Source organism: Odontesthes bonariensis, chromosome 1, assembly GCF_027942865.1.
Source record: "Odontesthes bonariensis isolate fOdoBon6 chromosome 1, fOdoBon6.hap1, whole genome shotgun sequence".
Taxonomy (NCBI): domain Eukaryota; kingdom Metazoa; phylum Chordata; class Actinopteri; order Atheriniformes; family Atherinopsidae; genus Odontesthes; species Odontesthes bonariensis.
The window spans coordinates 40,340,081-40,367,176 of NC_134506.1; the positions used below are offsets into that span (position 1 = coordinate 40,340,081).

The window sequence follows — 27,096 nt, forward strand, 5'->3', positions numbered from 1 at the left end:
AGCATGTTAAAGGTTAAAGTTCATGACAGCACAGTTAGAAAAAGGCTGAACAAGTATGGCTTGTGTGGAAGCGCTGCAGGAGAAAGCCTCTTCTCTCTAAAAAGAACATGGCAGCATGGCAGTCATGTGTTATTGCTAATCTGAGGCTGGATTTACTGTATCTCATTTTATGACATGGTAAGGACCGTATAGATATCTCATATCTGTAGAAAGATTTTCGTAAGTGCAGTTGATTGTTTCTTTTTCTTCTGGATGTTGATTGATCGAGGCGTGGAGGGCTTACCCATATAGATTGTAAAGGAGAACACATGCTTTAGGAACAACATCTGTCATGTGTACACCAATATGTTGCAGTGTATTTGATTAGTGTGCCGATGGAGTCTGTGAGACTTTGTGCACTGATATGAAAGTAAATAATTCAGGTTGAGTCCCCAGTTCAGGCTTAAAACTCAGCTACTGACTCTGCGAGGGCAATGTTAGAAATGAACATCATATCTCTGAGAGTGACGGTTTACTCATAACAAGATCACACTGGACCAAAATACCAGCTCAACATTTGACAGTGATCAGAAAACCCAGTTTTACAATCTTGCCTAAACTTAACCAGATGTTTTAACTGCAGAAGCCCTAATTATACTTCTATACTCAATCGTTTCCTATTTGAACAGAAAAAGTAGTTTGAGTTAGATGAAGTTATCAGCTAAAAAAAGAGTTTCTAAAACAAAGCAGCGTTTGACAGAAGATACACGCCGTTCTGCTCAGTGCGATACATTTTGTTTGGAGCATACTGCCAGCTTCGGCGTGTAGATAAAGGATCTCACTCAGTTTTATCTTGGCTTGACGGGGTCTCGGAGGACTGGACTGGCTCTGCAGCCGGCTTTCCAGCCTCCTTCCTGCTGCCCTTCTTGGAGCTGCGGTTGGGGGTGCCGTTCAGGACGCTCTCCGACTTCTGCAGCGACTGGAAGTGCTTCCTGGAGCCCAGCAGGGAGGGGTTGTTTACCAGTGTGTACAACAACTGCCAGCGAGCGCAGATCCTCCGGCTGCTGGTTGCCTTGCTGGGCCTGTTCTCCTGAATCCCTGAAAGCATGCAGGAGAAGCAGGCTGAAGGCAGTATAAGATGGCAAACCAACGGCCCGAGGGTCCAGGAATATATAACACTGTGTGCAACTGTAGATGCATATGATTTAATTTAAAAGACACTGTAGGAATTTAAAAAATGGCAGCTTTCTCATGCAGAAATAGAGGAAGATGTTTTCACCTGATTAAAAGGGACAGAGAATAATAGTTTTGTAGTTATGATGTTCATCTATCCATCCATTTTCTATACCTGTTTAAGCCAATTTAGGGTTCCAGCTGGGCGAGAGCTGGGGTACACCCTGGATAAGTCGCCAGTTCATTTTATTTGGGGACACCAATTAAGCTAACATGCATGTTTTTGGACAGTCAGAGGAAGCCGGAGTTTCAAGTTACTATTCTGAGTGTAGAGTTGGTTTGTAGGTTGCTCAAAACAGGGAGCTATATCATTCATTACAAATCCCCTTGTAATCTTTATACAGATAGGTCAAATCTTCTCAGAGGTCAAAATGTTTAAGACACCAACGCAGTCTGTGTCTTCTTAGTTATTCCTCCTGAGCGGCAAAAGATTTAAAATGGCTTCCGACAGTCGTCTTGAGAACTTAAAAAAATCATAAGTGAAAATAACCGTCAACAAAAGGCTGTTGGTTTCAAAAGGGATCTTTGAAACCTACCAAATTATTTGTGGATGACGGACAAAAACATCTCGTCCCCAAATTGGGTTTGTTGATATTTACATGTACCTCGTACTTTTGCCAGAAAAATGTCCTTGTAGAAAGGAACTTTAAGTCTGGATGTCTGGTCGTACTTAAAGAGGAATTTGTCAGCAAAATTAGGGCAACAAAGACTCCGACTGGCATTCAGATTGTATAAGACTAAAGAAGATTGTAAAAAGAAAACCTTGACTTCTTGTACAATCTGTTGATACATCTGATAAGAGCTCTTCAGCATTTGAGGTCAGACTGTCCACTGTCATTGAATTTCCTCTTGCCTGTAGGAGAATCTACACTGGGCTGCTAAACACACATCGATAAAAAATGTAAAATCCTCTCTAAATAGCTGACGTTATGATTAACTATTTGGGCTCCTGTAGAAACAGGGTATCTTGAAGATAACCAAAAGCCATCCGTCCATTTTTCTATACCCACCTAATACAATTCAGGGTTGAGGCGACATTGCTAACCACCACATCATATAATTCTTCACTTATAAATATCACATCTGTACAGATTATATAGAGGCACAGCTGTTTTGGATGTGTATGAGAATGTTTGGGTTTTTAATTCAGGGTCTCTACCTTCCTCTGCGTCTCGTATTCTCTGTCCAGCTCTGCCACCCTCGACCATTATGTCCAGCAGCAGCCCACAGAAAGCCTTCAACACGGGGTGCGACTGGCTGACCTCCACCTTCAGGAAGTTTGTGTAGTAACTGTAGGCTGGATGAGGTGAAAGGACACAAAGGACTAAAGTCAGGCTGAGACCAATCAGTTCAAGCTGACGTAGCCTCCAATTAGGGCTGAGCAATTTTATCGATACTGCGATATATATCGAAATTTTGTTTCCCGATAAAGTATCGATTTTTCAGCCGCGAGTATCGATTTTAATTTTTTTTAAAGCAAACTTTATTGAAAAGTCAGACGTTACAATTAGTGAAAACACAGAATATTAAGGTAATAAAACACAATGCCAGAGGGTCACATTATACAAAACAGTGATAAATTAGTTCATAAAAATGTTATAAAGTGCACAGCTCTCACGTTTGTGACATGTTGGTTTGTTTCTGTTTGTCTGGCGGTGTTGTCCTTCCGGTTCAAAGGTTGGACCACCAGTCCAATCAGCGACGATTCATGTCAAATCACACTGTCCCCTTTTTCCCCCCATAAAATGATGTAAAATGATTGAATCGAATCGAATCGCATCGTATCGAACCAAATCTTATCGAACCAAATCATAGCGAATTGAATCGTATTGAACTGAATCGCATCGAATCGAACCGAATCGTATCAAACCGTATCGCATCGTATCGTATCGTATCGAATCGAATCAAATCGAATCGAATCGTATCGTGAGATTAGTGTATCGCTACAGCCATACTTCCAATCCTTATCTGATCGGTAATATTTATGATTAGATTTTGTTATCATTAAATTAAAACTAGTAGAAATGCAGCAGGACCGTTAAATGACTTGGTCACCTGGGTCATAAAACTCTGCAGTGCGATGGAGGAGACTGATGTCAATACGACCAAGATGGATGATGTTGTACAAAGCTGTTATCACCATTCTCCATATTGCGACAATCAGTCCCACCACGATGTTGACCACAAACAGCAGGTATGTCAGGAGGAATAGACTCTCTCTGAAATATTTCAGAAAACCGAATTACATTCAGTTGATGTTAGACACTGAAAACGGGTGAAAATGTTTGCATTAAACATATTAGTATGTGGATGTAACAACACAATGCAACTTGAATTATTATCAAATTATAGAACATGAAACAAAGGAACCCTGTACTGCTCATATGCTGTCATTCAAGTAGATTTCATAATAATTTAGCACTTAGCACACTGGCCACTTTATGCTAATTTCCAATGATGCAAGCTGTTGCAGCAACTCTTATTAACAAAACACATTCCAAAAACTTTCAGCTTTTAAATCTTTTAAAGGAAAAATGTCTAATTATCTGTACTGGTTAGATATGCTCCTTTTAAATCCTGAAGATCCCTGAAATGGAATCACTTACATGTTACAACAGAGCATCTTTACGAGCATCTCTAGGACAACGGATGAAATTTACCAACTATGCTAACTCCGGCATATTTACATTGATGCTTTTGCTGATATGTTGATTAATGTGCATGGTCCTAATCAAATGAATAATAAATAAATAATTAGAAAACAGCTCCAAACAAAGCTTTAAAACTTCTTTCTTTAATTTTTCTTTCACTGTTTTTTTATGTAAAGCTCTTTTATTTGCACACAAGAAGCTATAACACCACATTTCAATTAATATACTCTGTCTATTCCATAACAGATTCAGTTTTCTATTATATTCTATTATTTATTGGCCTAAAAATTCTACATAATAGAAATAATGTGCTGTCAAAATTCATAGTAATCAACCTAAAAATAAGTAACTGCAGCGTCACGTTTTATCTTGAGTATTGCATCTTATTCTCGTTGGTAACCAATGGAGAAAAGTATCCATTTAAGAGGGATTATTCAACAAATCTTTAAATGCCTAATCAATGCACAATTCTACAGTTTATTCCAGCAAATAAGCCGGGAACAAACCAACATACCTGTTCTTCAAATCTCTCGTACCAGCTTCCTTTTTGATGAAAAAAAACTGGGCGGTCACATGTTGAAGAACTGTAACCAGTGTGAGGGTGACCCAGACAGGCCTGAGACGTGGCAAGAATGAAATAATATGTATTTAATTTGGTAATAAATTAATAGATTTTAAAAGGACATGCACAAAGCCTGCTGCTCACCAGGCCTTTCCTGCAACCTGGAACATAATGATGTTACGGCCATGAAAAACGGGAATGATGATCAAAAACACGAGGAACAAGAAGCAGATGAAATACACGATGGTCTGGATCGCCATTCCTGCCAAGACAGCAAAGAGACGTCTTAATCTTTGAGTTTATGCCATCATTTCTCTAAAATCCGTAAATGTGACAATTTGAGGATTTGACTCTTCTATACTTGATTAAACTTTCTGACTTCTTTAATATTTCAAGGCCCCCTGAAGTTGTAAATCTTTTCAAACAGCTTGACTCAGTCATTCTTTATCACAGATTTTGGACACCAGAGGAGCTTTGTGGTGCAGAGGAAAGTTATATAACACAGAAAAACATCCTGAAACCAGGTTTTTAACGCTAGTTTTCATGGTTTTAAGATGATTTTGCAGTTTATTGAGCATTACCCAGGCAGACGATTGCAGCCTGGTATCCCGTTAGACCCATCCAACAGACCACACCAGGTTTAGATGGACGGATGGTCTTCTGGCTGTTATAAATGCTGTAAACATCTCCCTTATACAGTCCCCGCAGGTTTGATCTGAAAGAAATTAAATCAGAGATAGATCAGTTTCAATCTGGACATCCTATATGTCAAAGATGTGTGGTGTACTGTATAAGGGATGGTCGCCTTCAAACAGCCGATGCACAGATGATACAGGAAGAACTCTGCTGACCAAGACTTGGTCGAACACAGAAGTATTTTATTGGCCACCAGGTCCGTATCAGAATTACAGATTGATACATCAAATCTGGAAATTTGAAGTCTTTGACCATCCCTTGTTTCTTTATATGTTGCCAGGAAAACGTGGAATTGTTGCAGTGTTTTACTGAATTGTGCAAACATAAATGGAAATACAGAATAAAAGGCAACAACAGAGGTTGAAAGTCAGTATCTGCTCTGAGCTCCTTTATTCTCCAGCACAGCCTGAACCCTCTGAGACGAGCTTTCTGTCCTTTCTTTAAGGAGTCTTCAGGAATAGTTCTCCAGGCTTCTTGAAAGACATCCCAAAGCTCTTCTTTGGATGTGGGCTGCCTTTTGTTCCGTTCTCTGCCAACATGATCCCACACTGCTTCAGTAATGTTGAGCTCCGGGCTCTGGGGAGGATTCATCCCTCCATCAGACCTGCTGCCACTGATTTTCAGCCCACTTCTTGTGTCCTTTGGCCCAGCTCAGCCTTTTCTCCCTGTTTCCCTTCCTTAAGAACGGCTTCCTGACAGCCACCCTTCCACGGACCCATTTCTGATGAGGCTTGGGCCGACAGCAGATGGATCAGCTGAAGGTCCAGATGCATCTCTTAGCTCCTGTGTCAGGTCTTTGCTGGATTTATTTTTTTTATTTTGAATGCTAAAAGCTTTGAGAATCACTATGTTCATGCAAAAAATACGTTTTTATGTTTGTCAAATTGTCTGTTTTATGTAGACACAACCCTGATTCATCCCTTTTTTCATGCCTTTTTTTATGCACAAGAGTTTATTAGATCAGAAGTTTATTAGAAGTTATTGAGAAAGGAGAAGCAATATTTAGGTTATATTTGAAACAAAAATTTCAATTGAAGCAAATAGTTGATAAGGTACACTTTTCTGTCAGCATCAACTCGTGTCTGCACCTACCTGTGAAGAACCATGGACCTCATGAGCATCACGAGACTGACCACACAAGACAGGGTCATCGCACAGAGGTAGCACACTAACAACACGAGGGAAAAGAAAAAACTCATTAATATCTTATTCTTCAGGTTGCATTCTCAGATTTTGTTCAAATGCAAAAAATGAGTAACCCACACACCTTCCAGCAACCAGGTGTAGAAAGTCACAATTTCGACGACCTCCATCCTGTCTTCTGAGAGGACAATCCCAAACCCCAACAGCAGGAAGGCAATGTTTTCATCAATACCAGCACGGACAATGTGTAGAATGGGAACCACCAGGACGACTAACAACAGCGCCGTCTGAAGGCCGAAATAAAGAGCAGACGGGAAATGTTCACATCCCACAAAGGCAAACGGCTATAAATGCATTTTGACTAACTTACATGATATATGGCCACACCGGTAATGAAAGATGTTACTGCCAGTTTGAGTGGGAAACGAAACACTGAAAAACAACACAAGATAACAATTATCCACAACCAAAGCCAGGTTTAAACATCCCTGCAACACCTGAAAGCTTTAAACAATAAGCAAATGTCACTGTGTCGTTAAACGTGAAAGATTGATTTCAGTTTGAGGACACTCACCCTTTTCAGGTAAATAAATGTAGCCCTTAGGCAGCTCCAGTATTCTCTTTATCAGGGATGGCTTGTCTGTAGTGGAAGAGCTAATGTACCATAAACAAACGGAGAGAGGATCATGTTGTCACACACAATATCAATGCTCTTCTTCTAATGTGAACAAAATAACAGGAAAGTTACGTTTTATTTAGGGCTGGGCAACGATTAAAATTTTTAATCTAATTTAATCACATGATTTCCCTGATTAATCACGATAAATCGCATTTGTACGCAGAATCCAAAAATGAATTCAAAAGTAGTGTATAGCTTTTAGGATTTAGTTTTATTTGAAATGTGCTGCCATATGAATGAAAGTGCCATAACATTTGTTGTGCAAACACACTTTTAACATCAGCATCTTTCTGTAGTTTTTATGTAGAAGCCTCGCTCCACTGTCTGTTTCCTTGAATGACTTGCTGCTATCAGTTGTGTGTTTTGCCTTTAAGTGATATTTTAGACTGGAACTACTACGCTGAGAAGACAATTCAACTTGGCAGTGTTTACAGATGACTTTGGTTCTGTCGACTCCGCCGTCTGGAAGAACTTTAAAATGAAAATGGCCGAGTAAAAGTTCCGTACCCTTCTCCATGTTTGTTGGATCCGCCGATTACATTCTTTTTTTCGGATCCGTAGCAGACAACAACAGACTTTTACAAAATAAAAGACTGTGAGCAACAGACTTTTACAATAATAAAACCTGCGCTAATGCGCGATAAAATATTTGTCAACGTTAAATAATTGTTGAGTTAACGCGATAATAACGAGTTAACTCGCCCAGCTCTAATTTTATTGTAATTAATTTAGCAGTTATTGAGGTCATTAGACCAAATTTTCTGAGCTGGAGTCCAATCATCTGAGAATGAACCAACAAAATCATACCGACCTTCATGTTCACTTCACAACCTTCTCTGCACTTTAAAACCCTTTCAGTTATCACCAGCTTTGAGTCACACAACCCCTAATATCCGATTTTTGGTTATAAGATAAAGTTACAGTGATTAAATATCTTCAAAATGTTATTAAACAATGAGAGGCGGGGTACACCCTGGACAGGTCGCCTAACATGCATGCTTTTGGGCGGTGGGAGGAGCCGGAGTTGGACTAAAACTAACCTGATTAAATATTATTTATGTAGGAAAAGAAAACAAAGATGTGTTTTTGCTTCTGTGCTGACTTCAAGTTCATTGCAATTCAGTGTGGAATCAAATGCTTACCAAGTCTTTGCACCTGAGTAATTAAAAGAAAAAGTCATGTATGTGATGTGGAAATGCTACTAACCAGGACAGGTTTGGCATTCTAAGATAAAGGAGTGACTGAAACATCATTAGGAACCATAGATATCGACAGGCTCACGACAGCTTTATTGTCTGTTTTATCTCCACTCACCTGGAGGACGGGGACTTCTTTTTAAGAAGAGATTTCACATAGTTGGTGTAGTAGCTGCTGTCGAGGTCCTGCGAGCAAGAGCATCGTCAGGTGTCGTCAAACAGTCAGAAAATGTGACAAGATGTTTGATTTCTTTGTATAGTTGCAAACGCACGTTTATATCTGGGGTCTTGATACTTGCAAACATCATGACATGAAAAGAAAACTGCTTTTTAATCAATGAAATTGAAGGAAAAAGAGTCTTGCCATTGGCTCAAAAAACCACTCTCACCATAATCTGCTCCTTGGAGCCGAGTTAAACCCACTCTGCTCTGCACAAGCTGCTTACTATAATCGTGGTTATGTTTTACATACTTGAAATTCAAGTTCTTTACTGCAGCCGCACCACAAAGAGCCCAAGATTAGCAGAAACGGTGTTAGCTGCACACATAGCAGAAAAACACGTTGAACTTTGTGTAAAAGCTCACCTCATCAGCCTTTGGTCCTTTGACAAACAGCACAGGAAACTGAACACAGAGGTATGCGAGGCAGGCCAGCTGAGGCAGACTGGCAAGCAGAGTGTAGTACTTATAGAGCTGTGGAAGATGGAAAAAAAGATAGAAGTTTTAAAGGATTAGTTCAACCAAAATACATCCTCAACTGCTTTGGTTTTTTTCTGCTTTGTTGCCAAGAACTATATTCCTAAGTAACGTCAAAAGAAATTAATCAACAAACAAAGACGTGACGCTCCGGTTCCTCCTGATAATCTATCCTCAACCGCGTTCACTATTTTCTGCTAAAGATTAACTTTTAATTTGTATGAGAGAGTGTCAAGGACACGTTGAGAAAAGACAAACGTGTTGAAATAGTATCGAAAAATTATTTAAGATTATTTAAGATTATTTAATGATGAGAATAAAATCAACCTCTGGTCCATCAAATCAGAAGTTTCCTTCTTCAGAACGGGCACAGTTTTCGGCACCAAAGAGGTACAAATACTTGTTATCATTCTATCACTTCTTATCTTTATGTGGTAAAAGACAAAGAATTTCCTTGTTGCAAAAACCAGCTGTAAAATACAGTTACAGCTAATTTAAAACGGAAGACTGCAAGACCAAATTTAAACCTCGAATTAAAGGGGACATAGTTAGGGATGGGAATCGAGAACCGGCTCCCAGTAGTTAGATTCCGTGGAATCGTTAATCCGCCTGCCTCACGATCCCGTTTATAGGTTCTGCTAACGTCTGACGCATTTGTGCGATGACGTCATGTGCATGCTTCTTTTTTTGGCTCAGAATGTTTCCAACATGGCGTCGAGGTAGAAGCGGTCCAAAGTTTGGTTATATTTCACCAAAAAGGACAATACTAGGGCCAGCTGCAACACGTGCAGAGCCGTGATCACATCAAAGGGGGAAATACCTCTAACATGCTGAAACATTTGACCGCACAGCATGCAGTTACTCTGCACAAATGTAAAGTCTTTGGCTGTGTTCGAAACCGCATACTTCTCCTACTACTCCTACAATCTTTAACTTTTTTTAAGTTCCCGGATGCATACTAGATTCTCCGAAATGTTGGGTATGCATCATGAGGTTTCTTGTCATACTCAAACTACCCAAGATGCAACGTAACGTGACGTCGCCGATCGTCATTTCTTGTCAAAACAGCAGTTTCAAGCTAGCTACGAGGGTAGGTTCACTTCCTGTGTTCAAAACAAAAGCACCAATTGTATCGTAATGGCTTTCCCTGTGATAAAAGGCAACGGGTATTTTATTTTGTGAAAACCGGAGGTACGTTGCTCACTGCGGCTAGCTTTAGTAGCACCGAATTTGTGGGAACAAAATTGTAAATAGCCGGTATTTTGTCAGATTTTCAACACGTTGGGGATCTAAACGACTACTTTCTCGCCTGAAAATGTGTCAAATGTCTGCTAAAGTTTACAGAGTTTAGAGCTTAAGTGAAATCAGCTTCAGGCCGGCTGATTTCGGCAGGAGCAAAACGCATTGTGGGTAAACGCTCTGCATACTGTCTGATCAATGAGTACGCAGAATGGAAGTATGTAGTATGTAGTAGGCGGTTTCGAACACAGCCTTTGACAATCTGCTAAGTGATGGAGCTTGTGGCACAGCGTCTTCCGTCTCAACAGTTCCAGGTATCGTAGGGCTCTCAAGTCTCACGCATTTAGCGTGACAGTCACGCTTACGCTTTCTTTTCGGAACTTCAAGGTCCTGTTGATTGTAATAATGTTAGCGACACGCTATATGAATAATTTCCATCTGATATTAACATTTAATTGACGAGGACCGCAAGAGTGAGGCAGGCTCAAAGGCTGTAGCTCCCCTTTCCATCGAGGCAGGGAAAAGTAAAATGAGGCGAAAATAGATAAAATGTTGGTGCATACTTGAAATTAAAGCGTTACTGCAACTGTATAAATATATAACTGGATGAGCATTGATAAGAGAACCGATAAAGGAACCGAATCGATAAGCGACATCAAAAATGTAACCGGAATTGCTAAATTCTCAACATTTCCCATCCCTAGACATAGTCATACTAGACTTTTCAGATTAGACTTTTTCATCAGGATGTCGATACCGCATAAATATTTAGATATTGATATATATTTACACAGCGACAGGGTTGTTGTTCATGCTTTCTCTGCTGCCTCAAGTGGTTAAAAAATAAGATAAAACCTCTGAACAATCCAGTCACCAAGAGTCAATATTTGAACAATACCTGAAGTTAGGGATTTATCTAATTTAAGACATCTACAGATAAAAGGGCCCAAAATGTGCACATTACACCTATTTTTGATATCTTGAAAACTGAAATGGCAACGACTTCTCCTGGAGATTAGACTGCCTGAAAATACTAAAACCAAATCACAAGATGTCACGACTTACTCTGAATAATGCTTAATCAAATTAATCAAATCCAAATTAGGCAGGCTGACAAAAATAATTTTAGCCACAATCTCACTGTTTCACATCTGTTCACATCATAGACGATTCCAACATGGAGTGAATATCAGTGTGCTGTCGCTTCACCTCTGGAGTCTTTGGACAGTCAAACTTCTGCCACACCAGGACCCCGAAGTGACTGCAGGAGAGGAGTGTCCCGAACACGTAACCTGCTTTGTGCTGCAGAGTGCCACAGAGCAGCAGAGGATAATACAGAACCGGATAGTAGAAAATGGCAATTATCTTCATGTACTCTGGAGACAAAAGAGATTAAAGGTGTGTTTAAATCTCTTGGCACTGAAAAAAAACAGACACTAAAAATCCAGAAAAATTCAATTCTTCATCACTTTAATGTTCCTTTAATACCTTTAATGTTCTCTGGGGTATCTTTAGAGAAGGGCAGTGGGTCTGGGGCGATCACCAGTATCGTCAGCTTGCTAAACACAAGTCCAAAAACTGCCATGACCAGGCCCTTTTTCTGAGTCTGGTCCAGGAAGTTAGCTGGGCTAAAGGGGGGTCAAACCGAAGCAATTAGGTTATCTTTAAGAAACAAGCCGGTCTATCGCTATAGACTTCCCAAATTCACCTGAAGATGCTGGAGGATCCTCTTGTGAATCCCTGGCAGAGTTTGTTTTTCCTGGTGAGGACCGCCAGGATTAACATGACCACCAGCTGCAAGAAAGAAAGACTCTCATCAGGATTTATGTCTCATCTGAAACCACGAAGCATTTCCACACCTTTTTTTCAATATGTTAGCACAGAACAGGATTTATATGTACAACAAATACTGGAATAAAGTGGATTTGGTGGTAAAATCAACTCTAGTTTCCTTCCAAAAAATGTCGAATGGGCAGAGATCCCAGCTGCTGCTTTAACACGATGACAGACTGAGTTGTGTGGTTAAAAAAATCTCAGGCCTAAAATGAGAAAAGGGAGTTAAAGCACTGAGACTCAATGCAAAATACATGAACCGGAGTGGTGTTGTAGCTCTGGAACCTGAAGCATCATAAAAATCACGTCAAACTTGCCATCTGTAAGTCACCTAAAGAAAAATCTCTTTAAAGGCTCAGAAATAAAGGTTTTAGTGGGCAGAGATAATTAATTCAGGAGTAATTCAGAAAACCCTGAGCTCTCACTGAGCTTTTTTCAAACAGCGCTGAGGTCATTTTGCCTGAAGAATCTTGACAAAACTTTATAAATTTCTTAATTTTTGTGCAACAGCTTTTCATTTTAAAACTAATAAATAGATTCTGCTTTGTTTTGCACTGAAATCTGAAGGTATAATTTAAGTTTTTAAACAAATAAAATTAACTTAAATCTCAAATTGAATATAGTGCTTAACTTGCTTTATTGCGCTTTTGTTTAATTTGCTGGCAGGACTCCAACTGAGCAGCTCTGCGCATCCTCATCTCACAAAACCCCCTTTGAGTGCTTTATTTGATCGAATCTTTTTTTCATCTATCGGTTCATACTGCTCAGAGTGGATCATTAAGAGCTGCGAGTCCACTAAGTGTAGCATTGTATATTTAACTGGAAAAGGCCTATCAGTCAGGAGCATCTCATTTACAGAAGCTTGTTTTGAAGGAAAACATTTTCCAGACTACAGAGTCTTATTATATCTGATGAGCAGCCGTGACCCAGCTGTTGCAGATTACTTCACATTGTCAAAGTGTACAAAGAAACGGGGTCACAGCCGTCATTTTTGGAGCACGATGGTATTTTCTTACAACTGAATGCTTTGTTTTGCCATTTTACGTTTTAAGTCATAAAAAATTTTTAAAAAATTAAAAATCACACCAGCTGTTTCTCGTGTTTGGTCATTTCTTCAGTAGGTTTCCTCATCTTAGACCCCAAGATGAGTCCCAAACAAGACTGGACCACTGCATGCCACCATTCAAACAGTATCTGGGGTTACCATAATTGCATGTAGCCACAAATTCAGACCATTATTCCATGTTTTCATATTTGACACACCATTTTATCATGGTTGTGACTCCCTAAGTGTGCAGGTTAGACAAAGGCTGTGTTCGAAACCGCATACTACATACTTCCATACTGCATATTCATCGATCAGACAGTATGCAGAACGTTTACCCACAATGCATTTCGCTCCTGCCCGAGCCGAAATCAGCCGGCCTGAAGCTGATTTCGCTTAAGCTCTAAACTCTGTAAACTTTAGCAACATTTGAAACATTTTCAGGTGAGAAAGTAGTCGTTTAGATCCCCAACGTGTTGAAAACCTGACAAAATACCGGCTATTTACAATTTTGTTCCCACAAATTCGGCGCTACTAAAGCTAGCCGCAGTGAGCAATGCACTTCCGGTTATTTTCACAAAATAAAATACCCGTTGCCTTTTATCATAGGGAAAGCCATTACGATACAATTGGTGCTTTTGTTTTGAAAACAGGAAGTGAACCTACCCTCATTGTAGCTAGCTTGAAACTGCCGTTCTGACAGGAAATGACAATCGGTGTATCTTGGGTAGTTTGAGTATGAGTAGTAATCTCATGATGCATACCCAACATTTCGGCGAATCTAGTATGCATCCGGGAACTTAAAAAAAGTTAAAGTTAGTATGAGTAGTAGGAGTAGTAGGAGAGGTATGCGGTTTCGAACACAGCCAAGGTCATAGAGTGTAAACCAGTTCTAGCCAGAATTAAAGTGTACAGTGGCCCACATTCGGTTGAGTGCTGGTTTATTTGGTCTGTTTTTGGTTGACGTCTGGCATTGTGATGGCTTGATTGTGGCCCACTTTTGGCAAACATGAGCGGACCGCCCAAGTGCCATCAGCCCATGCCGTTTGTGGGCCGTATGAACATGTCAGACTTCAAGTTTTCTGTGTTGGTTGATTTAGTTCAAGTTTGAGTTTAGTTTCATGTATTCTTGTTTCATTTCCTCAGTCCTTACTCCTGAGGGGTATTCCACGAAAGTAGCTAAAGAAAGCCAGGCTTTCCACTAAGCCAGCTTCGTGGAATACCCCTCAGGACACCTATCAGTTTTCTAATCATCACCACCTGCCTGACGGTACTTATTAACTCTCTCAGTAAATATCCTCCTGGTTTTCCTTTGGTCCTTGCCAGTTCATTGATATCTTCCACTTGTTCAGTCAGTTTTTTCTTTGTTTCCTCTTTTTATTGGTTACCTGCTCATTCTGCCTGGGCTTTTGTTAAGTTATTAAACCATCGTTAGTCTACCATCAGTCTCGCCTGCTCGTCTGTACATCTTGCATTTGGGTCCTCCACCTTCTGCCTCATCATGACACATAATTTATGCATCATTCAATTAGAACTGTTGAATAAAATAAGTAACATGTAAAAGGTAATATGAATGGAATAAACACTATAATCGGAATATCGTCTCCTGGTATTTGATTTAAGGTCAATAGCTGGAATATAGTTGTGTATGTTCTCTAAGCCAATGTGTGACATCGTAGTACCTATACTGTATATAGCAATGCCCCATTTGTCAAATTATTAAGAAAGTGATGTAGGTTCAGCGCAAAGTTTCAAAGGTTATGCCTTTAACCAGAACTTATTTAACCTATTTTACAAAATTAATTAAGACTAAGATGCATTTCAATGGTAATGAACACATAATTCCACCTTTAACTCTTGCCTCAGCAGATAAATGGATCCAGTTTGGGCATAAGAGGCAAAAAACAAGCAAAAAACCAAACTGTGTCTCCTTCATTTTCAAGTTCTATGAAGTGACACGTGGAGGATTTTTCAGATTCAACCACCTGATCAGGAAGATTATGTCAATTTTTTATCTCTGCACCCCCAAAAACCAAGCTGAATTTTAGGATTAGGCCTAAAATACACCCATGAGTAGAAATTTCCCTCGGGATTAATAAAGTATCCATCTATCCATCTATCTATCTATCTATCTATCTATCTATCTATCTATCTATCTATCTATCTATCTATCTATCTATCTATCTATCTATCTATCTATCTATCTATCTATCTAGTCACAGATTTGAGTTGAAGTTGATGTAGTTTCGTTGTCATGGTTTAGAAAAATATATGTCGGTTTGTTCCTTCAGTCAAAAATATTAGATTTTAAGGCAGTTAATTTACTGACTGATGCAGTCACATCCTTCGCTTATTATTTACACCTAACAGCAATATGCCTTTACCCTTAACAATCACATTTCTTTTGAACACGAGTATACTTACAGATATGGATAGTATGCATATATTGAAGAGCTTGTCGTCTGCTGTTGGGTCGCATGGTAAAATCACTCTGAGACGAAAGGGAAATTACATTAAAATACTGTAAAAATACAAAGAAATGTAAACATCACTATAGAAGTGAAGAATGTCCAAATTAAACAAATACAGAATATTATATTAGAGCTAAATCAGATTTAGTTTATGTGCATGCATTAGATATGCCCTTTTCTCTCAAATTACATTAAAAATGTGCAAATGAAGCACAAAAGTAAATCACAGTCATTCTGTTTCAGATGCCAGAATACAACACCTCGACTCCAGCTGTTCATACTCACTCTTTGGGTGGTTTGGTTGGCTCTGGGTTGGAGTACCAGTCCGCATAGTCATAGTAGGAATATTCAAAAGGCTCTGGTTCAACAACCTTGCTGTGGTTCATTGCAGCTGTTTGGTCAAGTTGAACAAGTGAAGAAAGAAAAAATGCAGATCCAGAGGACTCCTTCTGGGCCTCCTTCGGTCAGCAAACCTCACTCAGCGATCTGCCGGTGCTGCAATGTGTCTGGACAGTTTGGCCCAAACACTCGGACACATTCCAGTCCGACCGAGAGCTCAACACAGCAGATTAACAGCTGCTCAGAGGGGAGGGAGCGGGCAAGAAAGGTTCAGGAAATTAGAAAAGTGGCAGAAGAAATGAAGACATTTCAGCCTAAACATTGCCACTTATTTAAGATATAATTCAAATGTCCTTTATTAGAACAGCATCATATAGAAGTCATCATATTGACATAAAAAATGCCTTTTCAAGTAAAAAAGTTAGACAGATGTTAAAACCAATGTAATATTAAAAGTAGACACATATCATTGTGTCTGGACAAAAGTAAATATGAAGGATTTGAACTTATACCTTATGATTCCTTGTTATAGAGTACAAATACTGAAGTTTAAGCATTATCGACTCCGTAAAAAAAACACTCCCAGTTAGAATTTCTCAAATTGAAATGACAGGACTTTGACCTACTGAGGCAAAATGAAGTGGAGACTGAGCCCAGAGTTTAGAAACATGCAGGTTTTGTTTGGTGTAGGTAACCACTTCAAATCTAAATGCTTACAATGCAAACAAAAACCACAGCAAAATAAGGCTAATGCTAGTCCCTCTAGCCTAAAAAGACCCTTTACAAATGGACTTAATATCAATCAAAGATAATTAAGCACATGCAACACTAACATGTTTCTGAAAGAACGGTGGGAAATCAGAAGGCTGTGACGGGTGGAATTCAAAGAAGAATGTGTGAAGACACCAGACACATCTGATCGCCTGCTGCTTTCATCTCCACAGTAAAGCACGGTGATGGTGGTGTCATACTAAGGGACATACTCAGGAGCGGGGACAGTTCAGAGCTGAGGAAATAGTAAATGATGCATCCAAAAAACGGAGATCCTTGAGGAAAAAACATCTCAAGTATCTGACTGTATGCAGAACATGGGAGTTCACAGACGTCTCATCTGAGTGCTCTCTGGAACTGCTGGAACTATCCTGGTAATTTATTTATCAAATTTTTTTGTACTTTATTTTTATAGAAAGAAACAACATACAGAAAAACATAGATCAAACAGTTGGTCACCTACACATTCATACAGACATTATACTGATGGAGATACAAGTCAGTTTATACAATAATGGCTCAGTGAGCATCTCTTATGGCCACAAACACAAACCATTTTTCCCAGTATTGCAAATACTTATCGCTCCGTAAACTTAGTGAAAAGGTCATCCTTTCCATGTTTTTAATGTTTCTCACACCATCTATCCGGTCCGTCTCTGTTGGGGGTGAAAGCCTGCAGCCATTTCCGGGTTACAGCTTTCTTGCTGGATGCTAATAATATTTTTAAAAGATATTTGTCTCGCTTAGGTAAATGGGGTGCAATATTGCCGAGATATATTGTGGAAAAAGAGCCGTGAATTTGATCACCAAAAATATTTTGGATTATCCTCATGAATAGCTGGGCAGCTCCAGAATATGTGAAAATGGTCTGCCAGCTGTTCTCCACAGTTCATCCAGCATAAACCTCTTACTGTCTCCCCTGTCTGCACATATCTTAACTTAGGAGTTATATCCTGGAAGTTTAGTTTCAAATCAGGACTATCGTCAGGCATTACTTTAAAGGTATCTTCACAAGTAGGGATGGGAATCGAGAACCGGCTCCCATTGGCTCAATCCTATGGAATCATAAATCCGCCTGCCTAACGATCCCGTTTATAGGTTCTGCTTTATATTTGTACTATACATAACTGGATGAGAATCGATAAGGAACCAAATCGATAAGCGACATCGATAATGGAACCGGAATTGCTAAATTCTTAACAATTCCCAGCCCTGTTCACAAGTGTATTTACTTGTTTTCTTTATCTAAAGTATATTTCTCTGACAGTAGATACATTTGGGCAGCTGTGGCTCAGGAGGAAGAGCAGTCGCCCACCAATTGGAAGGTCGGTGGTTTGATTCCTCGGGCCACATGTCGAAGCGTCCTTGGCCAAGACACCGAACCCCGCGTTACCTACTGATGCATCCACTGATGTGTGTGAATGTGTGTGAATGTGACAGGTAGTGTTAGAAGTGCTTTGAGAAACACCCAATACAAATACAGTCCATTTACTTGAGTAAATCTTTTAATGTCTCTCAAATGTATGTTTAGCTTAGTTTTTCAAACGAGCGTGGGACTTTACAGCCTGAGGTTTTAGTTGTAATACCTTTTATATTGTATTGTGATACAGGTGGTCTGCTCAGGCCCCACATCCTGGGATTTCTCGGTGAGATTAAGTAATGTCATTCGTGCCGCAACGTGTTGCCCTCCCAGCTGCCTGTTGCTTAAGAGACTAATCTTATAATAAGAAAATCTCTTATTTAAACAAAAGCAACCTTTGTGCGAAACGCGTCGGAAAGGTCAAATCGAGAATGTCGACACGTGAGGTGAGGTCTGAGTCGAGGATCGCTTTTCATAAAGCGAACCTGAGACAGAACTGTGGAGAGTGTTGCTGCTGCAGAGATTTAGGTTATGAATTCAAACGAGGACTCAGATATCCAATTAGAGCGATCGCGGCACATTTGTGTGGTTTTGTTTAGACTTTTGTTTTGTTTGCAAAATCAGCTGAATTTCCTTTGGGCGTTCACGGTTTTCTTAATCTGGATCAGTGAGCTCGCTCATATGACAGAGGCTGCGGCGCACCAGCTGATCTGATCCCAGCATTTTCCCAGTGTATGAGCCTCCAGCGGCCTGGCATGTGACCCACAACACGCAACTGCTGCTATTCAAAACAGACGGGCCAATAACGTGCTGGGTGCAGTTATTGGCTTTTTAAACTCCTGAATTTTAGCTTAGAAACGTATGAGAAATAACACACTGGAAAAAATCTAAATCTTACCAAGTATATTTGTCTCATTAAGTATCTAACTACACTTCATATAAGACACAATTGCCTAACAAGTACTATTTCAGCCAGATATAGGGACTTGTTTTAATACAATACATCTTGAATATCTTGTTAAGTGAAAAAGTCTTGAAAACATCTTGTTTTGAGTCATATGTCACATGAAACAAGCTTTTTTTTTCATTTGAAGAGGTTTTTTTTAGCTAATTTCAAGATCACTTTTAACTCAAAAGTCCTAAATATCACATCTTATTTCAAGAAATCTTGACAAGCCGATTTTCACTAGTTCCATTGGCAGATTTTTTTGCTTATTTCAAGCAAAAACGCCTCGTATTTGTTGTTTTTTTACTTATTTTTGGAGGGGCATTTTTTCCACTGTGGTGTTTGACCCTGAGCATGCGTGGGTTCAACAGGTGCCAACCTGGATGGGTTACATGCAGATGAGTTAATTTCCTGTATCTATATGACAGTAAATCTGATCTTAATCTTAATATCTTAATAACGAATTAGAAAAAGTGTCTGAAATTAGATTGACAAAATAGCTGCAATTCTATATAAATTTAAAGATGTTATTGACCAAAAAATTGCTTGTTTATACTTCAATATATGAGATACTGTGTGGACGTTTGAAAAAATACTTACAGAACAAACAGTGTAAATACTGCAAATAAAGAGCAATAATTATCATAAACAAAACCGCTTTAAGAGAAGAATATAATAAAAAAAACTGAAATGTAAGGACTATTCTGACCTCAAAACAACCCAAATTATGTAAATTTGTTCTAAATAAGACAGAAACGTCATGAACTGAGAGGAAATGACATGCTCTGTAAGAACTAATGGAAAATGTCACAGTATTTGCAGTTAAGGGAGTCTGTGTGTGGAACGACTTCATGTTTAACACTTAATAAATTCACAGAACAGTTTAAAACCAATATATTAAGAAAATAATCCCAAGAGGTGGTCAAGTCAGAAAATATGTGGTTATTTGTCTAATCCTGGTAATGTTTATAGGATTATTACTGTCTAAATTATAGTAAAACTGTTTCTCTATGCATAGATACCACGTTTGCATCATCTGTAGGAAGTTTCCTGTTTTCTTTTCTCTTCTTTCATATAATATATTAGATTATATGTTCGAAATAGGCAAGGCAAGTTTATTTGTAGAGCACAATTTGTACACAAGGCAATTCAAAGTGCAAATAGACAAACTAAAAACTTGAGCTCAGTGCAAGTAGGTCAAAAAGCTGTGGATTTCCTTTCTTTTTAGCTGTGGCTTTAAGCTTATGAGGCTTAAAAAAAACCGTCTTGATATCTCCAAGAATTCAGCACATGTCCAGTTCTGCTCCTCTGGGTTTATCTGATGGTTTCAGGGTCTTTGCTTCAGTGGGTAAAAGTAATACTGAGTGACGTCTCCTATCGAGCTGACATTTAGTTGAAGTACACCAGCATACACTTCAGTCACTTATGCCAAATTTCATATCTCAGTTCAAGCAGGAGAGCACTCAATTTTTTGCCAATAAGCTTTCTGTACAGGAGTCGGCATGAAGATGTGATGAGGCGTGAGCCTTAAAAGTCCCTCCGGATACTTTCTCCTCAAATGGAGATAACATACGAAGGTTTGCTTCTTGGCAAATTGAAGGTAAATTTTGGTTAATTAAACATATAATTAGGATAAACTAAAGCTCTGTAATAATGTTGCATACTTTGGATTGTGTGTGTCTTGTTTTTATAACCTCATCTGGAACTTTTATCGTTTATTTGCCCGGTCCTGATGAGGCAGGGCATCAATTCTGAGTTCCTGCATGTGAATTGAGGTCAGGGTGTGTGTTTAAATGATTATGTCATTTTAATCTCTAACCAAACAGTCCCACTGGATAAAAGTTGGTCTTTTTTTTTTAAAGTTTTAGTAAAGTTTAGGTACCAAAGCTTATTTAAATGTCCATCCTCCACATTATTCAATGATCAGTTGACAGGCTGTAAACAGAACTTCTATGGGCCGAGTTTATTATCCAAATACGAGACTCCAGTGTGTCCAGAAAAGGCCTTTAACAAGATCTTGACTCGATGCAGTTTGTCTGCACCAAGCAGCAATTGGAACACATCAGCATAACCATCAATCATATATCTACTCCCCCCCCACTGTCAAAAAAATGAGGAAACTCCTGTATTTATTTCTAATTGGGATCCTGTTTAATGTGTGTGTGTGATTTGATGTTTTTTTTTTAATGTGATCCAGACAGAAAGAGACGCTGTTTGATAGATTTCATGAAGGTTTTTGTGCAGCAGTTTTTTTACTTTATAAAGGCATGACACCAGGAGTACACATTCGTGACAGAAATTGTACACAATCCATCTATCAGAGACAAAGGTCTGCTTTGTAAATGTCACATAAAAAGATGATAAGCAAACAGGACACACTAGAGATGATCAGCCGAGACATAAATCAACGTCTAAATATGATACAGACCGAACCGCATTTTCATTATCCAGAAATGACCCGATGTTGCAGCAACAAACAAATAATAATAAAGTGGCTTTACAAAAAAATCACAACATGCAGAATCTCTGATATGTATTCAGTAAGACAAAGATCATCCGATCCAAGCTAGAAGATCACCGATGACCGCCCGAGTTCCTCTGTGGTCGATTCAGTTTTTGAACATGTCGCACAACAGTTTCTCCATCGGAGTGTTTCCGATGGTCCTGTGGAAGAACAGCAGCTCTATCCGCTCTGAGTTCACGAACCGCAGGGAGGGAAGAAGAAGAAGCAGCTTTCCGAACCTGAAAGAAGAACCAATCCGAGAATGAGATCAAAAGCAATCAAGCTCCTTAAAAATTCTTTATCAGTCATTTAGATTTATACATTAATTATAAAAACAATTTGTAACTAAGTCAAATGTTTTATGCATTTAATGGAAATAAATTACAACAGCGATGACCTCAAAGGGGATGGAAAAAGATGTAAGAAATAAGAAATATGTTACTCTTAATTTAACTGAATTGCACTTTATCAATCCCATAAAGGGCAATTATATTGTTGCAGTGTAAAAAAAAAAAAAAAAAAAAAAAAAAACAGTTGTTAATCATTTGCCCTGAGTCATAAACTGGCAAAAGTTACAAAAGTAAAACCTAAAAGAAACTTAAAATGGTTCGGCTTGTGTTTGTCGCCCCCTGGTGACCATAAAGGGAAACAAATCTCAATTTTACAATTTAGGACTTTCTTTTAAGTCTCTATTGCAAACCATATAGTCTTTAGTCTTTTACAGTAAGAGAATAGGGTTTTTAAAAATGTCCTATTTGATGAAATATGGAAAATTATTTTACATGAAAGTACACAGAAAACTTCAAATAAGTTAGAAAAACAAAATTTTTTAACAGCACACAAAAATATGAGTTTTTTATTTGAAAGATTACTTATTTTAATAGACTATTAACTTTTAAAAAGTGTTGGCTGATTAAAGATATTTCCCCATCCCTTTGCATTCATTTGGGAAGTTTACCTGGCTGGTTGACTGGGGTAGTGCGATCGGATGTGTTGTCCCAGCATGACTTGAGACTGATCCTGCAGGTTTTCGACCTGTTCTGGATCCTTCAGGCCTCGAGTCTCTGTGCGGGAGAGAGGACCACGACGTGAGTCACACAAATACAGCTCGGAAAAAAACATCATCTGAAAGCCATCCACATAAGCACATTATAAATAAAGCTGCTTAATGTACTATTTCAACTCATAAGCTATAAAGTTTCCTTTCTTTGCATCTTTTCAGTCATTTTCATGAGAAAAAGTTGACAAATGTTTCTTAACAAAGGACAGAAAAATCTAAATAATTTAGCGTACATGATGTACAAGTTTTCTATGTATAATTATCAAGTTTGTGTCCAATTTATCTCTCACCTGGTTTGACAATAGAAGCACATTTGTGCAAGGATGATGTCTAATACACTGCGTAACTTTATGAACTAGGAACACACGATTATAGCTTAGTTTTTTTTCTTTATGGAGTGAGCATTGTGTTCTAATTACAAATTTAAAGGCCAGTCAGGTGGTTGTCATGTGACTGAGCGACCAGTTCCACACCTGGCTTGAAGAGCACGATGGCCTTGAGGCAGGCAAACTCGGTGGGATCGACGGCGAGGGCCTTGAAGCGGCTGAAGACCTCCTGCAGGAGGCGCAGGTCCAGGCTGGTGTAGCTGGTTTTACCCTGCATGCCGGGACACAGGTCGGGCAGAGAGAGCAGTGGGCAGCTGTCCAGCGGCAGAGACCACTGGATGGCGCAGAGCAGGAAGAGCTCGCTCCACGCCTCCTCCAGAAGGATCACCTGGTGAAGGGAACAGATCCGAGGGTTAAAGGCAAGGCAGCTTTATCTGTACACCACAATTCAACTACAAGGTGATTCAAAGTGCTTTACAGAGACATTAAAACAGTAGAACTTAAAAGCATGATTTAAATTTTAAACAAAAAAGAAAGAAATAAGGACAATAGATCAAATCAGATCAAATCAGTAGTTAAAATGTGATTAAGTTTTGAATGTGATTAAGTTTTGATTTTGTTTAAACTCTAATAGAGCTGAGAAACGTCCTTTGGTTTGGAGCCTCGATGCTTAAATAAAGACGTCACAAGCTCACTTGCCAGAAAAATGATAATAACTGTTATGATATTTGAGGAATTTGAACAGTGATATAAATAAATTAAGGGAAAAACTGATAAGTAAGTTGTAAAAAATCAAAGCGTTTTAACATAATTTATCAGTAAATAACAGCTAACAATGAACAGAATTACTAAATAATTTAAAATCTATAAATAAAGAAATGCATTCACATTTAATCTTAATCTTAATTTAATAAGACTTCATATTGTAAAACTGTAATATGGAAATATTATAAAAGCATATAATAAAATAATAATAATATAATAAAATAAAAAGAGTTATTTGGTTGGAATGGAATCTTTAAAAATAATTTATCATGAGTTGAAAAACATATTAAAACAGATTAAAACAAAAAGAGTTGTATTATAATTGAGAAGGAGGAAATAGTTGCACATCACAGCTGAATGTGTGAGATCTGACCCACAATAAGTAAAATAAGTAAAATGAATCTAAAACAGAGTAAATAAGCTGGAAGAAGATGCTGCTTCTCACATTTTTTAAACTTGCACCCTTTCCTTCTTTTCTGTAACAGTTCAGGTTAATAATAACGGTAATAATGGTAATAAAACTGTCTCACCTGGTCTCTGAAGGGCAGGTTGGAAAACACCGGCAGGTTTTTTGCCCATTTCACCGACATGAACAGCAGCCTCGCCGAGGTCTCGTACACGTTCTCCGAGCTGGACGGATACAGAGCCATGTGGTACTCGGAGGACGCTCTCTCCGGCTCGTTGCTGGTCACATCGATATTTTCATCAACTGGCCCAGAAAAGACGAGGTCAGAATCAAAAGCTCTCGCTACAACGAACCCACTTTGTGTCACATTCAGCCACCAGAACGGAAAATCCGGAAGATGTTATTACTAAGAATTATTCCTAAATTTGATGTATAATTCATTCTGACTCCTTGGAAAGCCACTGTATTAGCACGAATAGAATCAGCAAATAAAGACATAAAACATCTTTGCAAAGATGATGAAATATAGACGTTTAAAAAAAAAAAAAAAAAGGTAGTTAGTGCTGAGAGGATGAACCTCAAACATCTCAAGTTAACAAACAAGTGTTCAATAACACTTGAAATAAAAGTGCCACTCTAAAGTTAGGCCTAACATTTTGCAGTACCAGGTTTTAGTGAGGTTTTTACCCCATTCTGTTCCACCAAAAGGAGAAAAAAAACCTTCAAGAATGCAACCATTTCCCAGTTTAAAAGAATAAATATTGAGTTTTCCAGGCTGCTCACCGTCCTCAGGCTCCAGCTTGGCACAGGTCTCGGCCGTCATGAGGCTGGCCATGAAACGGTGGTTGTTCTGGGGACTGACGCAGCGCTGGGGGGCCACAGAGGAGGTGATGGACATGGAGGAGGAAATGTGGGGCCACGTGATGACAGAGCCGCCGGAGGAGGAGGAAGAAGAGGAGGAAGAGGAGGAGGACGAGGAGGTGGGCTCCCTTGTGGTGGCCAAGTGCTCCTTCTCGGGGTCCACATCGATGGAGTCCAGACGGACCTGAGCTGTGCTGCGGGGCTGCCGCTCATTCTGCACCGCTGCAGAGGGGAAAACAACAGGTTCTGACTTTAAGCTCATACGCCGTCGCGTCCTAATCTGATGGCAGATTGGATGTTCGAACCGTCTGATGCTGTGTGTGAAAACTCACCGTCCTTATTCATGCCCGCCTGCAGGCACTTCTTCAGCCGACACGCCTGGCACTGGTTCCGATGAGCTTTGTCCACTGGACACATGCCTGTACCAGCCTGGCACCTGCTGACCCAAAGTCAAACTCTTAAAGGGAAATTCCACTCAAAAGCAACAGGAAAAACTGCACGTTTCATTTATTTATCATATCTTTAAGTATCAAAGGCGTAAAAAACACACTGAAAAAAGTGACTTTTTGGTGAAGTAAACTCTATTAGAGTAACTGTCATCATTTCTACCTTGTATTTTTAAGACTCAGTAAGAACTAGAGCTTCTTAAGTAAAATTAAACATTTTATTAACGTAATACATGAATTATGGGGGAAGAGTAAGTTTTACTTAGGTTTCTTCATACAATTTAAATGTTTAATAGTTGTATGTACATAAACTAGAAATACTACATTAACTTTACTCTGAATCGTTAAAATCTACTAAGTTACTTCATAACAGCAAATACTACAGATATATAAAATTTACTTAAAATTCTGAGTAAAATGATGTTCCTGCCTATGAAAAACAAGTAGACTTTACTTAATTTGTTTAAATAAATATAACTTAAAACTTAGATGTAATTAAGTAAATGTTACTTAATATCTTCAAAACTGTTGTGTTTTATGGTAAGGAAAATTGACTTGATACTGGCAAGTGAGTGTTACTTGATATTGCAGCATTAAATATTACTTAAATCAAGTGTCGGCAGACACTTAAAGTTATATATATATAAAAAATAACTCATAAGATTTACTCAGTTTTGAAGATATTAAGTAAATGTTACTTAATTATATCTAAGTTTTAAGTTATATTTAGTTAAACAAATTAAGTAAAGTCTACTTGTTTTTCATAGTCAGGAACATCATTTTACTCAAAATTTTAAGTAAATTTTATATATCTGTAGTATTTGCTGTTATGAAGTAACTTACTAGATTTTAACGATACACTTTCAAGTAAAGTTTATGTAGTATTTCTAGGTTTATGTACATACAACTATTAAACATTTCAATTGTATGAAGAAACCTAAGTAAAACTTACTCTTCCCCCATAATTCATGTATTACGTTAATAAAATGTTTAATTTTACTTAAGAAGCTCGAGTTCTTACTGAATCGGTAGAAATTATGACAGTTAATTAACCAAAAAGTCACTTTTTTTCAGTGTGACATGTAAAATACTGCATCTATGAAGTTTTTTCCCCTTTTTCCCATCATGCATCATATTCAGAAACTTCCTAATGTGAACATAACACGACGAGTGTTTCGTGTGAACAGGTGAGCTTCCCCTTGCCTGTAAATGAGCCTCCTCCTGACGCTGCGTTTGAAGAAGCCGCTGCAGCCGTTGCAGGCGTAGATGCCGTAGTGTTTCCCGCTGCTGGTGTCTCCGCACACTTTGCACACCAGAGCCGGGCTCAGAGCCTTTCCTGGGCCTGGACTCTTGGCTGCGAGTCAAACACAGTCACACACAGGCAGCTCGGTGAGTCTCGTATTGTTTCGTACACATAGGCAGTCTGATAGAATACGTGAGTCAATGCTGCAGCAGGCATTCAGGTCTAAAATGATGCAGAATGGCTGAAATGAATCCAAACAACTAATTAGGTTTGAATAGATCTGAACAAATTGGGCCTTTTTCTGCTTAGAGTAACTATTTGTATTTAAGTCTTGTTGTCATGTGAGCTTGGAGCTTTGTGTGTGCATTCATGATCTTCCAGTTGAATGGTATTTCATTAATAATAGTATAGTTTTCCGATTGAATTTGTGTAAAACACAAGACTTTTCTTTCGACTAAAGGCCCAGGTTGCGTCCCATCTTTAGACCTCACGGACACCTGCTGCTGCTGGTGGACATGCGGCGCTCTTACCTCCTCTACTGTCCTCAGTCCCGCCGCTGCCAGATGATTCCGTGGGGGAAGAAGATGGCATCATGGGGATCTTCGACAGGGGATCGTCCATCATTTTTGTTTTGTTTTTGCTGAAAA

At 38.9% G+C, this 27,096-nt stretch overlaps 2 protein-coding genes across 2 annotated transcripts; both read right to left on the bottom strand.

Moving 5' to 3' along the window:
• Window positions 1–817: 817 nt before the first annotated feature.
• Window positions 818–15,809, bottom strand: LOC142385597 (receptor for retinol uptake stra6-like). The gene is made up of 17 exons (XM_075472259.1): window positions 15,709–15,809; window positions 15,377–15,443; window positions 11,783–11,868; window positions 11,563–11,702; window positions 11,284–11,450; window positions 8,725–8,832; window positions 8,258–8,325; window positions 6,839–6,918; window positions 6,635–6,696; window positions 6,389–6,551; window positions 6,214–6,289; window positions 5,007–5,140; window positions 4,570–4,687; window positions 4,378–4,479; window positions 3,268–3,431; window positions 2,372–2,509; window positions 818–1,077 (listed from the first exon to the last, which is right to left on the bottom strand). The coding sequence occupies exons 1-17, from the start codon at window positions 15,807–15,809 to the stop codon at window positions 818–820; spliced, it is 2,034 nt and encodes a 677-aa protein (XP_075328374.1).
• A 5,639-nt stretch (window positions 15,810–21,448) lies between these two features.
• On the bottom strand, window positions 21,449–27,070 carry LOC142385605 (photoreceptor-specific nuclear receptor-like). The gene is made up of 8 exons (XM_075472273.1): window positions 26,980–27,070; window positions 26,410–26,560; window positions 25,093–25,196; window positions 24,683–24,982; window positions 24,024–24,202; window positions 22,876–23,116; window positions 22,301–22,406; window positions 21,449–21,581 (listed from the first exon to the last, which is right to left on the bottom strand). The coding sequence occupies exons 1-8, from the start codon at window positions 27,068–27,070 to the stop codon at window positions 21,449–21,451; spliced, it is 1,305 nt and encodes a 434-aa protein (XP_075328388.1).
• Window positions 27,071–27,096: the final 26 nt, after the last annotated feature.

Bases quoted from the DNA above. Each gene is read 5' to 3' on its own strand.
- LOC142385605 (XM_075472273.1), bottom strand. From the start codon at position 27,070: ATGGACGATCCCCTGTCGAAGATCCCCATGATGCCATCTTCTTCCCCC. The intron at 24,203-24,682 runs GTGAGCAGCCTG...TTTCTGGGCCAG, and splicing joins CAAGCTGGAGCCTGAGGACG to TTGATGAAAATATCGATGTG. The intron at 22,407-22,875 runs GTGTGGAACTGG...TCTCCCGCACAG, and splicing joins CATCGTGCTCTTCAAGCCAG to AGACTCGAGGCCTGAAGGAT.
- LOC142385597 (XM_075472259.1), bottom strand. From the start codon at position 15,809: ATGAACCACAGCAAGGTTGTTGAACCAGAGCCTTTTGAATATTCCTAC. The intron at 6,697-6,838 runs GTGAGTGTCCTC...GTTGTTTTTCAG, and splicing joins CATTTATTTACCTGAAAAGG to TGTTTCGTTTCCCACTCAAA. The intron at 4,688-5,006 runs GTAATGCTCAAT...CTGTCTTGGCAG, and splicing joins GGCTGCAATCGTCTGCCTGG to GAATGGCGATCCAGACCATC.